The sequence below is a fragment of the Anguilla anguilla genome, chromosome 3 (genome assembly GCF_013347855.1).
Source record: "Anguilla anguilla isolate fAngAng1 chromosome 3, fAngAng1.pri, whole genome shotgun sequence".
Classification (NCBI taxonomy): Eukaryota; Metazoa; Chordata; class Actinopteri; order Anguilliformes; family Anguillidae; genus Anguilla; species Anguilla anguilla.
In genome coordinates this window covers 57,919,230-57,938,330 of record NC_049203.1, presented here as the reverse complement: position 1 = coordinate 57,938,330, position 19,101 = coordinate 57,919,230, and the positions used below count along the sequence as shown (strand labels likewise).

The 19,101-nt window shown below is 47.5% G+C and overlaps 1 protein-coding gene across 2 annotated transcripts; it reads right to left on the bottom strand.

Annotated features, from left to right (window-relative positions):
* Positions 1-1,924: 1,924 nt before the first annotated feature.
* Positions 1,925-17,751, bottom strand: cntrob (centrobin, centrosomal BRCA2 interacting protein). Of its 2 annotated transcripts, none has more exons than XM_035411423.1 (22): positions 17,589-17,751; positions 16,569-16,878; positions 16,135-16,432; positions 15,588-15,678; positions 14,689-14,782; positions 13,919-14,075; positions 10,782-10,898; positions 10,492-10,608; positions 10,299-10,397; positions 9,729-9,932; positions 9,324-9,470; positions 9,010-9,143; positions 8,787-8,912; positions 8,276-8,423; positions 7,387-7,522; positions 6,957-7,142; positions 4,488-5,275; positions 4,164-4,260; positions 3,935-4,045; positions 3,550-3,673; positions 2,926-3,013; positions 1,925-2,531 (listed from the first exon to the last, which is right to left on the bottom strand). In XM_035411423.1, the coding sequence occupies exons 2-22, from the start codon at positions 16,874-16,876 to the stop codon at positions 2,388-2,390; spliced, it is 3,714 nt and encodes a 1,237-aa protein (XP_035267314.1). In that variant the 5' UTR covers positions 16,877-16,878; positions 17,589-17,751; the 3' UTR covers positions 1,925-2,387. The 2 variants fall into 2 exon arrangements, with proteins under 2 accessions (XP_035267314.1, XP_035267313.1); XM_035411422.1 differs by having other exon boundaries at positions 1,925-2,534; positions 17,589-17,750.
* Between the last annotated feature and the right edge of the window lie 1,350 nt (positions 17,752-19,101).

Sequence of the window (19,101 nt, the reverse complement as noted above, 5' to 3'; positions counted from 1 at the left end):
TACAGCTTTATAGCTAACAGTTTAAAGGTATGCTCTAAAGATCAAAATTAAATACATCACATAAAATTAGAAGGATTCCTTAAAAACACTGATTAAAAGTGATTGCTTTACTGCTTCATATAACTGTCCAGGACTAAGAGAGATTACCAAGATTTATCTGTCTTGGCAAGGTTCAGAGAAAATGATACTCTAAAGCTGCACAGTATGCAGTCATGCAAAACCGTCTTGCCTTACTTTTACTATGCAGGTCATACAATTAATGTCACATCACGTCAGATAGTAATCTATATTACACTACATTATAGCTTTATAAACCTATCAATAGGAAGTAAAGTTTCAAAATTACAATGGAGCTAAATGGCAGGAAATGTCCCATACCATATGGAGTAGCCACTAATGACCACGAGCAGATAAGAAATATTCTGACCTGGTACAGCGGATCTACCGGATGAGAGACATCGCGCTGTCCTCCTCTCAACAGCACAGATCCTCTGGAGAATGTCAGCTTCAGCCGCAGAGGACAGAAAAGACTCCAGAACGCCTTCAGAGCCAAACTTCAGAAAACATTCCAAAAAAAACTGTAGTATTCCAAAATAGGTTGGACAAAGTATGGAGAAAAAAAAATACACCAGAGAAAGTATATTTCCTTACGTCCACTGGAATGAAATTAAATGTTGCGAAATTAATCACTTTTTTGTGGTCCTGCTTTCAAATCAAGAGGAATCCACCGTTACAGTTTAAAAAAAATAAAGTAGAGTATAATACACATTTAAAGAATGCTGAATGTAAAAACCGGATTAAAACAAAGAAATCAGAGATCAAGCAGTTGGTCCAGACGGAGGTATTGCTTCACAAACTCCTGATAGAATTTCTGGGGCCCAATAGAATAGGTGACATGACCTCCTTAATTGTCTTGCTGGTTTTTGCCCCGTTTTGGACTGGGACCTGCCCCAAACCTGAGAGCAAACTGTGGGAGCAGGGTCACCACCACTCAGGCGCTCACCTCCCTGCAGTAAGAGAGAGAGAGGGAGGGAGAAGGGGAGGGCAAGCAAGGGCAGTCTTCTCTAGCTTCTTTAGTCTTTAATCCACGTGAACAGCAAAGGTGATCAGTGTGCGCATGTGTCAGTGTGGTTCAGCATGATTGGATCTATAGTGTCGCCGTACTTCCAGAAAGTTCATGCTGAAGGGTACTGTACTGTACCCCAACACTTCCCCTGCCGTACATCAATGGTGAATTATCAGCTGGCTTACACTTGTCTGATAACCAATCATGACCCTGGACACATGATGAAATGGCTACTGGTGTCCTGAAAACTCTTCCTGGCAATCAAGGTTGCAAAAGAAAAAAAAAACAGAAAAGCCAATCTGTGAATAAATACTTAAAAGCACTTCACCGTTAAGGCTGTTTTCTACACGACTAAAAACATTGAGACACTTATTCAGAACATTAAGCTCTGTTGGGCCACAAAGTGGTTTCATGGAGCATGTGGTAGGAGGGTGATGTCCAGGCCTACTGAGAGGGAGAGAACAACAGAAATGTGGCTGGAAAACAGTGCAGCTGAAGGACAGCGAAGGAGTTGGATCTTGGCACAGAGGAGGGAGTTGGTGTCCTTTAATGTGGGGATAACTACAGCCGGCTCACTGTAACCTCTGCACAAAGAACCCTCTCACAGCACTGTAATCTTCTGGAACAGAACGTACACACAAACATACAGGCACAGGACACACACAAGCACAGGACCACTGCGCAGGTGCACATGCGCAGACGCAAATCCTCTTCCTTTAAATTCACCACTCATTCTATTCTCTGCTCCTGGTCATTATCACCCTGTGCAGGGATGTTAAAAACAATCTAACATAATCCCTGCCCTTTAGCCCTTTAGTCTCTCACAGAAACACTGGACACATGACAGAAAACCCCAGGTCTAGCAAAATTAGATGTCTTTAATAAACAGATCAGACAACTGTGTTATACAAATACTACATAAATAAATAAAAGAAATGACTTCATTTCCACACAAACTGTAGTAAAAAACCGTAGGTTCATAAAAAAGTCTCAACTGAGGGTCAGTCACACACTGGATTTGGTCCAAAATCTTATTTTGTGGATAGAATTACATACTGTAATTTAATCTGTCGTGTAATTTGTCATTATTTTTAGTGACCCTGTAGAGACATTGTTCATAGAGACAAATTTCCACACAGTAGAGAGATACGTTCATTTGGTCATGACACTGTGGAGCAGAACTGTGGAGAAGAGCTGCATCGATCAGTAAAAGCTACAGGCTAGCAGGCAGCGAGCAGAGCTGGAGGACGGCGATAGGCAGGTACACTTTCCAGATGATAAAAAGCGCTCTCTCCTGAGAGAGGGTGCCTTGCTGCCCTCATCATCTCCACACATTCGCCCGACCAGGGCCCCCCCGCTGGGCCTGGGGACCCGCCCTCTTGACCCTCAGAGCCTGGGTCTGAGTCCTGTCGCCTCCCGCAGGCTTGGAAGGCAGACTGCGACGGTCCGGAGCCGGCATGGCCGTCTGCTGCACGGAGACGGAGAAACGACATTGGCGCCATTTGGCTGGTCGCGGCCGTGTGCCACAAAATGCGATCATGTGACACTTCAGTGTGGTGGTTTAGTTCACAATTTTCAACTTAGAATCAAGTAGAATGTAGTGTCTAAGGGGGAAAAAATTTCTAAGATGGACATAAAGATAACCAGACAGTTACATTCAAAAACGGTTCAAGCACTTTAAAGTAGCCCTGTTAGCAGACATGTATAACTATATTTTTTCAAAATTGAATGATTGCCAAAGACCCTCAATGACTGTGGAAACCCTGGCAGATGGTAGTTATGCCTGGATAGGGTCTCCGCCCCTGGGGTCTGTACTGACAGGGACAGGCTGTGATGCTGCAGTCTCTGGTTCTCCTCACCTCTTTCTTGCTGGCCTGGCTCAGCTTCTGCTCCAGGTTTCTGTGGACAGGTCCATCTCCATGGCCATCTTCTGCCCCTTGAAGTGACCTTAACACAGGACAGCAGAATCCACAGTCAGGGCAGGCACTCAAGGACTCATCTCTCCAGAGAAAAATGACTTAAAAATATGTTTAGGCAAATTTTATTATGGGATGTATTTATACATTAATCGATCAGCCTTTTTTGGGCCCTCCTCTTGGTCTCAATGTATCCTAGGTATCATTTTCCAAATATTCAAACTTTTAAAAATAGTTTAACTTAAGGTTAATCGTAATAGTGGTCACAGTATTGATGTTACATCAAAGAACATCCACCGCAAAGCCATGCTTTTCTATTTCCCTTGGATCCCAGTCAAATTGAAGTATTTGTCTCTATGACCCAGCTCCAAAACACAACCACCTAGATTTATAGTTTCTAGTTTCCTTCAGTATCAATGTGCCCTATAACAGCTCAGGTACTGAATCTTAAGTCTGTCCTGAAAATCTTTTCCTCTGCAGCCAGAGCTATACACAGTTTATTTCTTTAGAAAATGTTACTTCGGAAGTTTCAAGGTGAAACCTCCGCCCACGCCTGCCCCAGCTGACCTGTTCGCTTGGCCGGAGAGCACGCAGGCAAGGAGCTCGTCCAGGGACGGCGCCGCCCTGTCAGGTTGGGAATGGTACTGGGACAGGAGGTACGAGAGCTGGCCCAGCATTTGGGGAGAGAGGGCTGCACATGCAGGGGAAAGAACACTGACCGTGACATACCTGAGCCAGCCACGTTCTGTGAGCACAGACATACAAAATACACTGTGCACTGCAATGGACGGGTAACAGATATCATGATATTCATCATCAATATATGCCAACATGAATCCTCAAAAAAAAGTAAATAATTCTGAACTGCTGAACTATGACTGTGTCTGAGACTGTCTGAGTAGGAAGGGGCCTGTGTTCTGGCTCCCCAGGGGAGATCTGGGTGGGGCAGCACCTGCTGGATGGAGTTTGGTCTTGGTGGCTGCTGAGGACGTTGGGAGGAGGGAAGAGGCCAACTTCCCTGCCGGGGCTTTGGTCTGCTCACTGTCCCAAGATGAACTGAGAACTGAGGTGAGAGGGGCAGGGTAACATGATGGTGGAGGGGGAAACAAAAACCAAGTGACATCACTTTCTGGTTCCAGTGGACACCCCTGAGCCAGCAGGATATGACCCACCGGACTCACCTGTCTTTGCACCTGAGGAGGAGCTCTGACCTGCCGGAGGCTGCTCGTCTTCCAGGGCTGAGGCCTCCACAGGATCCCCAGGGGAGCGGTCCAGCAACTGAGAGAGCACAGGGCACAGGCACCATCGTTTATAACAGCAACTTCACAAAATGCAAAGCAAGGATGACATGGCTGTACATGCTTCCAATTCGTTATTTTATATTTATTTTAATGCAGGCAGACTGGTAGAGAGAAATTGACATAAAATTGAGCCAGGAGACTGATATAAGGAGAGCATGAGCGTTTTAAACCGAGAAAGACACGGGAACATAGAGAGCGGCTCACCTTTGTGATGTAGTACTGCAGTTCGCTCTGTCTGTCCACCTCCTGGATGCCAGGGCTCTCTGCTTGAGTGGTGGGCCCCAGGGGCCTACGTGTGGTCCCTAAGTCGCCCTGGACATCTCCAGGCCTCCCCAGGCCCTGTGGGGCGGTAATGCGCTTTCCTACCCCACTCCCTTCAAACCCCCTGCTGAAGCCTGCCGTAGCCTGGCTCACTACAGTGCTGCTGTAGCTGGTGTCTCTAATCGACTCCGTGGCCGACACATTGAAGCTCTGAGCTGTCATTGGCCCACCAGCCCCCCTCTCTTGCACCCCCCACGAGTGGCCGCTTGAACCCATTCTCTCCCTCCCAAACCTGTACTCGTCACGCCCAACAGGAAACCCTCTCTCTCTGCCCATACCCGCCTGGTCCGCCCTCTGCCCGGCACTCCTGGTCAGAGACACAGAGACGCCGCCGTCTGTGCCGTACCTCCCGTCTTTCTCCCTGGCAGTGCCGTGCCCACTGACCCCCGCCCTGTGGCCCCTGTCCCCCCCTGTGCCGTACCCGCTGGGCCCCTCTCTCTCTGTGGAAGAAGAGTATCCGCTTTGCCCCATGCCGCCTCTGTGGACTCCGTACCCACAGTTCTCCTCTCTCTCAGAGCTGTGTCCCCTCTCTGCTCGCTCTCTGTCTGAGCTGTAGCCTCTCTCCCTGTCGTGCTGCTTCAGCTGCAGCCCTCTTTCTACGGCGTACCCCCTCTCCTCTCCTCCGGTTAGGGCCTTAGCAGACAGTTCCTCCATCTCACAGCTGCCCAGAACTGTAAGAGAACATACCACAAAAACACCGCTATTCAGACTCAGTTTCATCAGTCTCACGCTTGCCCGTGAACCCTGCTTCAAAAGACCACACCCAAGCACCATTTCAAGGTAAATAAAACAAATATTCACCAAGGAAATTCAAAGCTTTTCTGCCATTTCCTTTCCATTGAGAAGTGCTTGATGGCACGCTGACTGAAATGCCGTGAATGCACGCATAAGTTCATTCTTTTTTGTTTTGACCTCTGATTAAATCATTAGTTTTGTTGTTCTTCTGACGGGTATGGTGTTTGGTTTTGGGGGTGTGTGTTAATATGGGAAATGTCAGATATATTTGAAAATAAGCAATGAGAACTTCACCATAGATGTCCGATTGCTTATTTCCAGTTGTGGTCTTCACCACTTGCAAGTACTAATTCTTCAAGAACAGCTGTGCTACTAAGGCTTCACACTATAACTGACATATCCAGAAAATAAATACTAAAGTCAGGCAAAGGAAAAATACAGAAAATAAAGCAAAGTAAATAAAAATAAAGTAAATAAACCATGGCTATGTTCTGAGCTATTCACATTCCCGTTACTCCTGCCAATATGCAATACACAGCCTTTTAATGTCGGTGCCCTCCGCTTAATACTCTCCTGACCTCCCCTGACAGCATGGGCGGTCAGCAGTGGATATATATAGCTGGTTGCAGGTCCTGCATAAGCCAATTACACCGCATGCAAAGTCACAGCTAGCAATACGCTCTGACTGACAATCCATTTGATGTCCCTCATTCCCAGGTAACAAGTAACCGTCTTTAATTCACAAAGAATAACCTAGAAATACACTGCTAAATTACATAAACTTAGATGGTGAAATAAAGTGGGGACAAAAAGTCACTACCAAGGAACTATCAAGAGCCTATACAATTCAGATACTCTGTTTATACTACATATTCAAGAATAAATTATTTTTATAATACAGCTTTAAAAAAAAAGTGTGTACCTATTTCACGGTCACGATATGTAAAGGGCACATGCCAGTCATCAGGGAAGGCCTTCCAGCACAATGAGAGCGCGAGGCACATCTACCTGAGCACTACACGGGTTCCAAGGTGCACAGGCCCTATGAGGCTGAGGATGGGAGTACTGCAGAAGAGCAGGTGGCTAAGTATTGGCAGCAGGATAATCCTTTAGAGGGACTGATTCCTTGCAGCTGACCTGCTACCGTAAGGCAGGCAAGCCGATTGGATTATGAAGGTTTTATGAAATAAAAAGGCAAAAGAGGTTAGCAAGCATAACCGCATAACCAAAGAGCAGCGGGCGGAAAAGCAGGTTACCCAGGCTGCCCCACATAACGATGGCTTCCCATTAAAGCACCCACAATTTACTCCATATGCTGTAATTCCCTGACATGATCAGTTAAGCTGTGGCACTTTCAAACGGGTGATTCAGCAGACAATTATGATGTCAAGTGAGAAATAAAGAAGCAGTGATGGTTAAGTGAGCTTTCAGACACAAGATATATACAGCCAAAAACTTGCTGTTCATGGGGCAACAGCTACTCAAAAAATGAAGATATAAATGGAAGAAAGTAGAGGGTGGCCTTGTCTTCTCAGTTCTGTTATTCTGTTATCAGGGGATCGCTGCGGTTGACTTCAGAGAGGGGCAGTGACCTGGTTAAGGGGTGTGACCCCTGACCTGTATCATCCAGCAGAGGCTCCAGGGGTCTGAAGGTGTGGCTGTGATTCAGCAGGATGCTGACGTCATGCTCGGGGGCTCGGAGTTGGGCGAGGGGGCCGCGGGGGCTGCTGTCCTGGGACGAGGGGTCCCCCCCCGCCTCCCCCCTTTCCCGGGACAGCTGGAGACCAAACGCTTGGGGGACGTCTGCAAGGAAATGTGGGAATGTGAGGGACTGAAAAAAGCTCTTCACTGTCAGAAACCTCCAGTGTCCTCTAGTATCCCCACCCCCCACATCTGATGGTGTGTGTGCGTACCTCCTTTTAATAAAATGTTTCTTCCCTATTTTTCCCAGAAATTAATGAATTGAAGGTCCTCTGAGGGATGCAAGCGTGGTTTGGTTAGAACGAGAGGGAACCCGTCTGTCCATTATGAGGACCAGTGCCAGTACCTGACGCGGGCCTGGATTCTGGGCTGGCCTCAGCCGAGCGCCCGTTCAGCCTCAGCGGGAGCTCCCAGCCTCGGCCTCCGCTGTCCCCATCGGAGGCCCTCTCGCACAGGGAGGACGGGGAGGCGGCTTCGTCCATCTGGGAGAGAGACGGGAGGAGGTGTTCACATGAGGCCAAGGACAGGTTTTCCACTTGGGCACAATGACTCAAACGAATGCTCTCCATCTGGTCTGTCCCTATCTCATTACATAAGGGGTGGTTACACCAACATAAAAGTGTGCAAATAATTGCGAGGCCTACCATTCACTTCCATTCAAAACCACGCAAAGAGCAAATAAATGGCATCTTTTCCAGTTGCAAAGCAAATTTGCCCTTCGCCTTCAGCAAATTTTAGTTATCAGATAACAGAAATGTCAAGACCTCAGACACTCAACTCCAGAGTGATGAACAGTAGTAGAGAACATCGGCGTTACTCCCAACAATACAAAAATGCGGTATCACCTCAAAGGTACAGAGGCCATTTATAATCACAAAGTCTAATATTTACCCAAAAAAACACCATTTCCATTGTAACCAAAAAAGTTTTGGTTATGATTAATATAATCTCAGACAGTTATACCTATACCATAACCCAAGGAAAGAAAGAGAAAAAAGGATATCTAAACAGGGTCAGGGGATCCATGGTGCAAAGATTTGAGACGTGAGTCTTCAGTCTGTGTCAGAAGATGGGCAGGGTAGGGTATACTTCTGTCACTTTGGCTTTCATGTAACTCATGCTAATCTCTGTGGGGTTTTGCTGGGTTATGGTTCACCAGCTTGAACTCTTCATCACTATAATTCCCACAGCAGTGTGAGACCAGGTCACACTCCTCCCTCCCATCCCATTCGCACCTGGCCCTGCAGGGCAAGCAGCCTCAGGGCCTCGGCCCAATGGGAGCGCATCAGCTGCTGCAGCCGGGTCACCAGCTCCGTCCTCTGGGCCTCCAGCTTCCTTCGGCTGGCCTCCAGGAGCACCACCTCCTCCTGCTTCACGGACACCCTGCAACACCAGGGCAGGGTTCCCGCTCTTTTCAACACACCATTTTACATTTTCAACAACCTGGTGTAGCTGTTCGACTGGCCTACTCAAGCAAACGCCAAGGTTTCCTCAATCTTCTAACTTTAAGTATCTACTGTAGAAACATTAATTCAGCATTTAGCATCGCTCATAGAATAGTGGAAAATTCAGTAGCCTCAGGAAATTAACTGAAATTCTATTAATTTATTGTAAATTCCTTATAGAATATTGTCGCCATTCCAATTCATGAATTTAATTTCAATTCATTTCCTGAAGTGGCTGAATTGAAATAGAATGGACCACGTCCCAGGACCACGGCATGCGCCAGTGATGTAACACACGCACTTTCTCTCGTATTCCTCCGTGAGTTCGCGCAGTCGTTCCTCGCGCTCCTGCAGCTCGGTCTTGAACTGCGCCAGCTGCGCAGACAGCTCTCTTTCGTGACGGGCGCTCAGATCCAACAGCTGCTTCCTGGGACAGAACGCACAGGCAGGGTCAGAGGTCACAGGACGGGGCACATTTGTGAGGGGAAAGGGCAGAGCGAGCCGGCGCCTGAGTGATACTGTGCCTGTGCTGTTCTCTTAGCGAAGCGCTGGTCTTAGCGTTGGCCTCCTGAAGAGCAGCCAGTCTCTCAGTCACCTGCTGCTCCACGGACAGCTTGTACTCCACCTCCAACTGAGAGCACTGGGACTCAAAACGAGCCTGAAAATCACGCACACAAACACACACACACACACACACACACACACACACACACACTACATGAGTTCTGCTCTTCCATGTGGAAATACAGCATGTCTGTTTACTCATGCCCTACAGTTCACTCCGATCTGCATAGACACATCACAAGTTTATCTAGTCTATTTAGTTTCAGGGAGTTACCTGATCCAGGGCCCTGTCCATGCGCACCCCGTCCCTCTCCCTCCGGACCTCCTCCAGCTCCCTCTCCAGCTGCTGCAGCCTCCCCTGCACCTCCTGTAGCTCCTGCTGGGCGTCCTGCAGCTGCTGGGCCTCCCGCTCGCGGTTACTCTGGGGCACAGGGGGAACCGCTGACATCACCATTTGAACCCAGGAATCTGAGGCCCTGAACTGGGCTGAACTGAAAACCTTATTACAGATGATGTGCATATTTGAGATGCAGCTATACATGCTGAAAAGCCTTAGTGTTATCAGCATTATTCTATGAGCACCAATAAGCGGCTTTAAGCGTCAGTGCTGTTGCAGAGTGAGTCAGAGCTGGCATTGAGCCCAGGACCTGGTACACACCCTCCCCTCCCCTCCTCTCACCTTCTCACGGTCCAGCTGAGTCCCCTGCAGTGCCACACGCTCCTGCAGCTCCTGCTCCCTGCTGGCCCAGGCCTCTCTGTGCTGGGCCAGGCTGGCCTGGGCCTCCTGGGCCTGGAGCTGGAGCTGCTCCACCTCACCCTGCGCCTCCTCCCTCTGCCGTGTCTGCTCCTGCTGCTGCTCTCTCAGCTCAGCCAGCTGCTGCTCCTGCACATGCACATGCGCACACACAAACACCAACGTGCACGCGCATGCACACATACACATGTGCACACACATACACAACAACACATGTAACCACACACACACACACATGCAACCACACATACACAAACAGTCACCACAGCTCTATGGACTATGTGTGTGTCAGTGTGCAAGAGCAACTCAATTCAGAAGTGGCTGAGCAACGGCAGCTGTGAGAGTGCATTTATCAGTATGTGTGTGCATACGTGTGTTTGTTCATGCACTGCTTTCATGCGTGTATGTGTATTCCTTTATGTGTGTGTGTCTGCATGTCCGTTTCTGGACGCATGGGCGTCTGTATGTGTATATATTTGTGTGGCAGCGGCTCACCAGCTGTCTTTTAGCCATGCGCAGCTCCTCCGCGCGTTTCTGCTCTCTGTCCAAAGTCTCGGCCGCCTGGGAGAGGGACTGCTCGAACCGCACCAGCACCTGAGACACACGGAGCGTCACTCCACGCCCCCCGCGCGTACGCACGCGCTCAGACCGCGCCACGCTCCGCAGGGGACGGGCCGCGCGCGCTCACCTCCTGCTGCTTGGCCTGGGCCCGCTCCGCCGCCTCCTTCTGCTCCTGCAGCCGCCGCACGCCCGCGCTCTTCTCCTCCTCCTGCCGTCGCCAGCCCTCCACCACCTTGGCCAGAGTCTGCGCGGAAAAAAACACCGCCTGAAACGAAACCGTCTCTCCTCGAGCAAACGAGACAAACCGAGGGAGTGAGGGACAGAGAGGGTGAGAGAAAGGAAACGTGAGGGGGTGGGAGAGGGTATTCAGACCGCATGAAGCGTGGACAGCGGCCTCAAACCCGGCTCCTCACCCACCTTGTCCAGCTGCTCGATCATGATGTCCTTCTTCCTGTCAGCTGACACGGCGAGGGCCAATTGCTGCTGCAGCTGCAGAGCCTTGTTCTGCAGAACCTGGATCTGTCTCTCATGGTGCTGACAGACACAGAGAAGAACACAGTGAAGAAAGATTACCCGGGTGTGAAATCTAACACCTGCCACCAGTAAAACTGTGATTGTGACTGGTAATTCTACTCTAGCAGCCACTTTGGCAGTTAACTGACCAGATTGTGTTGTATTGTAAAAGGTAATGTGGCTGGTAAAATTTTGAAAATGGCTGGTGATTTTTAGAATCCACAAGGCATTGTGGCCAGAAGGTGAAAAAGTTACTTTCATGACCTAAAGACTATACAGTACAGTACTATACAGTGCAGCTGTACACACCAGAGTCAAATACAGCTTCAGTTTCTATGCTGACATTTGAAAACTCAAAAATTAAAAAATGGCAAAGAATATTCAGTAAAAATGTAATGTTTGTATTTAATTCTTCCAAATAAAAGGCTGAAAAGGAACTACGTTGCCTAGATGCTTATGATTTAATACTTCTTTGAGTGCGGGCTCCCGTTTTTCTATTTTGTAATCACTTTGAGACGCACCGTGTAGTTGAATTTATTTAGCGAGTTTCCTGAGTGCAAGCTGGTCACTTTCATTCTGACTTCAAGACATGCCATGGAATTTTTTTTCATGAAATCTGCCAGTGACCTCAAAGCCACAACAGCCCTTGTCAAAATAGACATTTCAACAGTGAAGATTAGACTCTCAAAATAGCACAAAGGTAGTAAAAATGTGGTTATAGGTTTGAAGGCTTAGAAGATTGTGCTCCAGGTGCGATAATGCGTAAACACCTCTGGGGTTTAGGGGGGTGAGGCCGACCTTTTGAACTGCTGGGGTGGAGAGGGCAAAGAGTGCAGCGTATGAAGCGCTGTGTGAGAAGTGTGGGAGAGCAGATGCACAGTTAACAGTCTCTGAAGGAGAAGTGGCTGCTGGGAAACAAGCTGACCAAAAGAGCAGGTGACAGGGAAGAAGACCTGGGCAGGGTGATGGGGAGTAGGACGGATATCGGCCTTAGAGACAGGATTAAGGGTCAAGACAAGTGTAAGAGGTCAGGGTGTTGGGGTGAGGGGCCAGGGTCAGTCCGTTGGGAAGACATTGGAAGGGAAAACAGGAAAATAGTGCCTCGCCAACAAGGTGTTTCAGGGACACATGGGTAAATGACAGCACTGGTGTTTTTCTGCGCATAAGAGAGCAGGGAGCAGAGCACACAGCTGCATGCGCTTGTGTGTGTGAATACAGCGGTGTGTGCTCTCTCCACTCAGCCTAAGCAGATTAGACGGCTAAATGGAGCGACTCTGCAGATGCTCTCACAGGCCCGCAAGCTGATTAGCACCGTGCGAGACCGGCGGCCAGTCCCTGTGCGCGCAGCAAGGTCAGGAGACCTGAGGGAGGGGAGGGAGGAAACACGGGCGCAGAGGGCAGGCTCCGAAGAGGAGGATGGCAGAAAGAGAGAGAGAGTGAGAAGCAGATAGTGTGTGGAGTCCAAGAGCAGGAAGGGTTGTAAGGGTAGAGGAAGACAGATCATCACCAGGGCCGTTTCCAGTGGCCATGTAGTCTCTATCGTCCTGGGTTTGACGATGAAGACAAAGCTCATGTTCTCAGGCCATATTTTGGGATCTCAACAGGTCAAAGCCTTGTGGCAGCTTGATAAGGCCATGCCAGATTACACACAAAGAGACCGAGGAGGCGTGATTAAAGCAAACAGGGCAAGAGCATATTCAGCAAAACTGACTTTACGGTCTTCACAGCATTACCAGCTTTGTGTGCAGCTTAACTACAAAAGTAGACAGGATAAGTCTGACAATAGGAGTGAAGTGAGCCACGCACAGCAGAGAGAAAGAGAAAGAGACAGTCAGAGAGACAGATATAGAGTGAGGTATGACAGTGAGTGTGACACAACGTTCACCTGGCACTCATCCTGCCAGTCTCTCTCTCTCCCTACCAGCCACTCTCTCTCTCTCTCTCCCAGCCCGTCCGTCTCTCTCTCTCTCTCTCTCCCTACCTGCCTGCCTCTCTCTATCTCTCCCAGCCCATCTCTCTCTCTCTCACCCAGCCCGTCTCTCTCTCTCTATCTCTCCCAGCCCGTCTCTCTCTCTCTCTCTCTCCCTACCTGCCTCTCTCTCTCTATCTCTCCCAGCCCGTCTCTCTCTCTCTCTCTCTCTCTCCCTACCTGCCTCTCTCTCTCTATCTCTCCCAGCCCGTCTCTCTCTCTCTCTCTATCTCTCCCAGCCCGTCTCTCTCTCTCCTTACCTGCCTCTCTCTCTCTATCTCTCCCAGCCGGTCTCTCTCTCTCTCTCTCTCCCTAACCGTCTCCCTCCCAGCTGGCCTGCCCTGATGAGCTCAGAGCCAAAACGTATTACACTGAGTGGCAGCCGCTCAGCGGGGCCGTAGGCGGAGCACCAAAGCGGATTTAACTGAGCCCACCGCCCGCTCCCGAGGTGACTGCAATAAAGATATTACAGTCACTCGGGCTAATTAGAGCGGCATGCTAATCCTGGCTGTGGTGGACAGCAGTAGACAACGAGCTGAATGCACAAATCAATGAGGACACACTGTCCCATTTTATAATAAGGGCTTTTCCAACGGTGAAATGATAGGAAAGCCATGTAAAAGTTTAACAAATCTTAAACCTGATAAGACCCCATTGCTTAAAAGGAATAAATACTGACTATCAACCAGATCTCTGAAATTATGCGGACCGAATAATGAATGTTTTCCGATTTCTAAAAGGATCACCTGCAATGAAAACCCGTCTTTGGCCAGAAATCTTGGTGTCAGCTTCATGTCTGTGGATGTGGGTGTGGAAGATGAGGGGGTTGAAGATGAGGAGGTAGAACATAACGGGTTTGAAGATGAAGAGGTGAAAGAAGAAGGGACAGAATATGAGGAGGTGTACGATGAGGGGGGCGGAATATGAGGAGGTGGAAGATGAGGAGGAGAAGGAGCATCAGGGAGATGAGCAGGTGGAAGACAAGGAAGTGGAAGATGAAATGGCAGAAGATGAGAAGGAGGTGCAGGAGCAGGAGCAGGAGGAAGAGGAGACAGATTAAAGTCAGCTGTACCTTGCGCCGTGCCCGCTCCCTCTCCAGGCTGTCCCGCAGGACCTGCGTTTCCGCGGAGAGGGGAGCGCTGTCGGGCCGCAGGCGGGAGTAGCGGGGGAAGAGCTCCTCCAGGCCGCTCAGCGACGAGGGCGGAGACACGTCAGCCAGGATGGGGGCACTGACACACAGCACAGAGGGGAGAGCAGTAACCTCAACACCTGCCACCTGTCCATCAGTCAGAATACATCAGGGCCTTTAAATGACTCCTGAGACCTACAATATTGAAATTTATGCTTCCTATTTACGCTGCCAGTGACCTGCGATGCCCGGTGCCAGTCCACAGACTCAGGGTTTTGTGGGTAGTTCAATAAATCATTTGAGGTATGATTAAATGTAACACATTGTTCAAATGCAGAGAAGCTGCATGATAAAAACCTGTTCTGTGGGACTGAGATCACTGGAAAAGGCATCCAGCTCCAGCCTCATGTCCAGTCCACAGGTGATTGTGATGCCATGCAGCTTGTCTATCGATATTATGAGCTTAATGCCCTTTGCAATGAAAGTAAGTCAGCCCCTTTTAATTCATAATTCTCCTCACATTACCCTCACCCAGGCAGATAAATCAATAAATAAATCCACACAGAGTCCTATTAATCACAGGAAATGAGGATGAAATTATGACAAAGAAAAACAATTGAGGTATAATTCCACGTAGAATCCACCAATCTCAATGGCAGTGTGTCAACTAGACTAATATCAGTGTCAGAGGAGGGTGGGACTTGGTATGCAACCTGATCAAGTGTGCAGTGCTGTCACTCTCAAATGACTCATTGTCCTGACGTAGTCTCTCAGGCAAGGTATAACTGCTCAATACACTGGTCCCCACTGGAGGAGAAAAAAGGAAACGTGGGTAAGAAACAGCTACATTGTGCTTTCAGTTTACTCAAAACCTCAATTACCAAAGCACAGAGTATGGACAGGCCTAACACTGATCTATGACGATCAGAATTGCAGGGACCAAGAAGGGTGCCTGGATTTGTATATCATTTTCACAGAGACTGCATTGAAGCTCCTGACCTCTAGTGGTTATCACAGAGTACTTCATACAATCCTCCAAAAAAAAAAAAAAACGAAGAATGAACGAGTGGAAAGACAAAGTGGAAGCTTAAAATGAATGAGAGAGATGAAAACAAGTGTACTGTCTCAACAGACATCCTTTTTGGTTCAAAATGTTATCCTGACAGTTATTTTATCCTGGGCAGAAAATATGAATTAGAAATGCCAAATAACAGAGGAGCTACTGCTGTTAATATTTGTACTAAATAAACAGAAATGATCAGAGACAAAGGATATTTCAAGTCCAAAAAGAGCACGACAGCTGTAAAGAAAGTATATGACGAGCAAGATTGCATGTGTGAGAGAGAAGGACACTGCATGTGTGAGAGAGAAGGACACTGCATGTGTGAGAGAGAAGGACACTGCATGTGAGAGAGAGAAGGACACTGCATGTGTGAGAGAGAAGGACACTGCATGTTTGAGAGAGAAGGACACTGCATGTTTGAGAGAGAAGGACACTGCATGTGTGAGAGAGAAGGACACTGCATGTGTGTGAGAGAAGAACACTGCATGTGAGAGAGAGAGAAGGACACTGCATGTGAGAGAGAGAAGGACACTGCAGAAAGACACTCACACTCAGGCTCGGTGGGGTCTTTAGTGGCTCTCAGCATGGTCTGTAAGTGACTGCGCACATTCTCCATATCCAGGATGTGCCTTCTGCCATTCTAAAGAACAAACAGGCACACGCATACACCTGTTACCACCATCATTCACACAAGAATCTCCATGCTTCTTATATATACCCTATACTACACACTACAATCAAACAGCATACACTGAACAAAATTAATAAGATTACTTCCTCAGCAATAAAACTATAATTATAATTGAAACATTGCTGGCAAAAATTAACACGATTATTTAGGTATGACTTCTTCATTAGATAGGCCAAAGGGGGAACACAGTTAGGTTTTCTTTCAACTGCTCTCTCATGTACTTTTCAGTGTCACAGAAATCATTTAATGAACACAACACACAACATTGTGATATATACCTCAGTTAAATAAGAAATACAGAGGCTTTATCTTTCTATATCAGTCCATCTACTTACCTTCTACAATCTACTATAATTTGAGATCAAGCACATTTTTGAGACAGCGGTCTTGTGGAATACAATTTACCGGCACTGTGGCACAGGTGCTGTCAACCCTGGTCTGCAGGTTGAAACTCATCTCTTCCGCCAGCTGCCCCAGCTCCAGGCCCCGACCTCCCTCCTCACCCTCCATGGGCCTACCCAAAGCTGGGTTACCCGGGCTGGGGGACAGGCAGGCAGGGGGGGAGGCTGGTGAGCTGGAGGCAGCCTCCTTGCACTCTTCCAGCTGCTTGGAGAAGGACAAAGGCAGTGGCGGAGGCAGGTGAAGAGGCGTCACTCTCTCATCAATGCGCAAGTCAGGAGACAAGAGGTTGAAAGTGACCTGCCTGGTAGGAGGAAAAAAAGAGAAAAACTCTCAAAGCGATATTGACAGTACTGGTTTGCCAGTGTGAACGCTGTTTCAAATGTGTGAGTGATCAGAGACACTGCGAGAGAGACGTACCAGGACAACAGAAGGCATACCTGGGTCGATCAAAGTTCTCAAATAAGGAGCCAGACTCTGATAAACCTTTGACCTCCAGCTCTCTGCTCTTGTGCAGGGAGGCATAGAGCCTGGCAGTGACCTGGCTGGAAGAGGCCAGGGCAGGGAGTGGCGAGGACGGCCAAGAATGGGCCAGGGAGGTAGGGCAGTGGGAAGAGGAGGGGAGGGGCCAGTTTGACTGGGATGGGGTAAAGAGAGAAGCACTGGCAGAGTGAGGGGGCGAGGCAGGTGCAGAGCCAGGCAAAGGTTCCACATCACTCAGCAGGTCTTCATTCTTCAGCGAGGACATCACTGCACATTTAGAATGAGACTTTTAGCCTTTTCAGTTTGACAAAAACACAGTCACTTTGTGTGTAATACGATAAAATAAACTAAACACATTTTGTATACATTCAACATAGGCATATTCCCTGCTACCATAACACACAAACTTCCACTTTCATTCACACAACAAATGCTAGGTAGTGGAATCTAACATATTCGATGTGTTGCTGAGTTAGATAAGTAGTCACCGAAGAACAACTGAAAATGATCAATGAAAAAAAAAAACAGCCAGATATAGCTAGCTTGTTTTATCCTGCACAATGACAGGTGACAGTTATGCAGCAACTTCAGCAACGTATCCACGTTGCTACTATCGATCTCCAGCAGTCTAGGTAGTTAGCTCACTGCAGTTAGTAAGTTAGCGAGTTAATTAGTTGAATACCAACAGCATGCTAATAGCAAAATAATTAGTTAATCATCTAAAGCAAATTGATTGGGGAAAGAAAACGTTAGTTAGCAAGCTAGCTCAATTTAGGTAACGTTACCTGTGTAACAAGAGGTAACGTTAGAGTTAATATGCCTGCCAACAGATAACCCTAGAAGCCAGCTAAGTTACAGAACTTACAGCTAGCTAACCTTAGAGAAGCATAGCTTATTTAGCCTACTCTGGATAGATACCAATCGGAGTGACCGCATTGCTTAACGACAAATATCTGTTGAGAAACTAGTATACTCACCGGGAGTACCTGGGAAACTCTCCAGATGATCACCCTCAATTCCCCTCCGTAACAAATAAAATGCTCTGAAAAAATTCGGTTAGAAACCAGTACGGGCAAGAAAACTCCCGGTTTCGAACGCGCCATAGCAACTGCGCGTCACTGAACTACCAGTGACGTCATCAAAATGGGCCAGGCAGGCTCTTCGCACCTAAGCTTCTTACAAGCCTCTGGTACAAGCATAGAGGCTAGAGAGGTAGGTGTGCATTGCATCGGTGCTTTGTGAACTTACCTGTTGGTCAACGTATATATATTGAATTTGACTAGATTACATAATACCAGCATTTCGTTCTAGAAGGTGTGGTTACTGTAGCTTCATCTGTTAAAAAAAAATGTATCCACCAAAAAGGAGTTCACCATCGGTTTTTCCATCAGTTTCTGATGAAGCAAGAAGTACTTTCAACACAACCATTCCAAATGCTTTTAGCTGTGTTCAAACCATAGACTGTATAAAAATAGGTTCAAACAGGAATCCCACCGCCACACTTGACCCTGCTGCTGTCAAGAACTTTTCCTAGAATTGGTTAACCGCTCTTCAACAATGCGGACAGTGTTGGCACCTGCCAGTGTCTTCACAAGAGTCTTATGTTCAAACATTTTCCATGTGTCATCCAGTCATTATTATTATTATTATTATAAACATTTATCATCTATGCATAAGCAATACAATTTTGCTGAAAATGATGTAATACTACCATACAGTAATACTACAATAAATACTTTGTAGTCAACTAGAAGACAATAAAGATATAATCCTGCAATTCCTTCAAGTTGACACAATAAGCATGTTGACAATCTGAAATTCTGCCATTAAAAGTGGTACTCTATGCATAAAATACATTTTTTGTAAAGTGTATTTTATGAATCACCTTGGAGGAACAGGAACTCATCAGACCCTGGTTGCAGCCCATGAATGGTTGATATGCATCTGCCCTTCTCTGAATGCAAACCATCTGATTAGGAAAAACAACTATCCTGTATTGCTTGTTTTCCAGCAGCAGGTATGTCGACTAGAGTACTAACAACAAGATAACACATGTAGCCTACGGGGCTTGCAAAGGCTGCAGCGGACATGCTAACTCAAAGGGCTCCTATTACCCCCTTGCTCTCCCTGAGACTCCATATTAAATTTCTAACAAATATAAAAGTATAGGGTGGTTTACAGAAGTGTGACCCTTATCAGACCCACAAAGGAAAACAGGCTGTGTTTACTGAGCTGACCAGGAGTCAGCAGGGTTTGATAAAAAGATGATGCCAGTTGCTGAATATTCTACTGGATCAGCATTATGAAAACGTTAAGCTGGTGTCTTTGATGGATTGCTCAGCTACAAAGGTTAACCCGGTGTGATAGGCCTACAGAGATGGACAAGCAGGATCAATAATGTTACCATTTTGTTACAAACTGCAATTTAGTGACATATAGCAAACCTCAAGTACAGTATATGAATTATGTAAAAACTTGTTTATTAGCTTT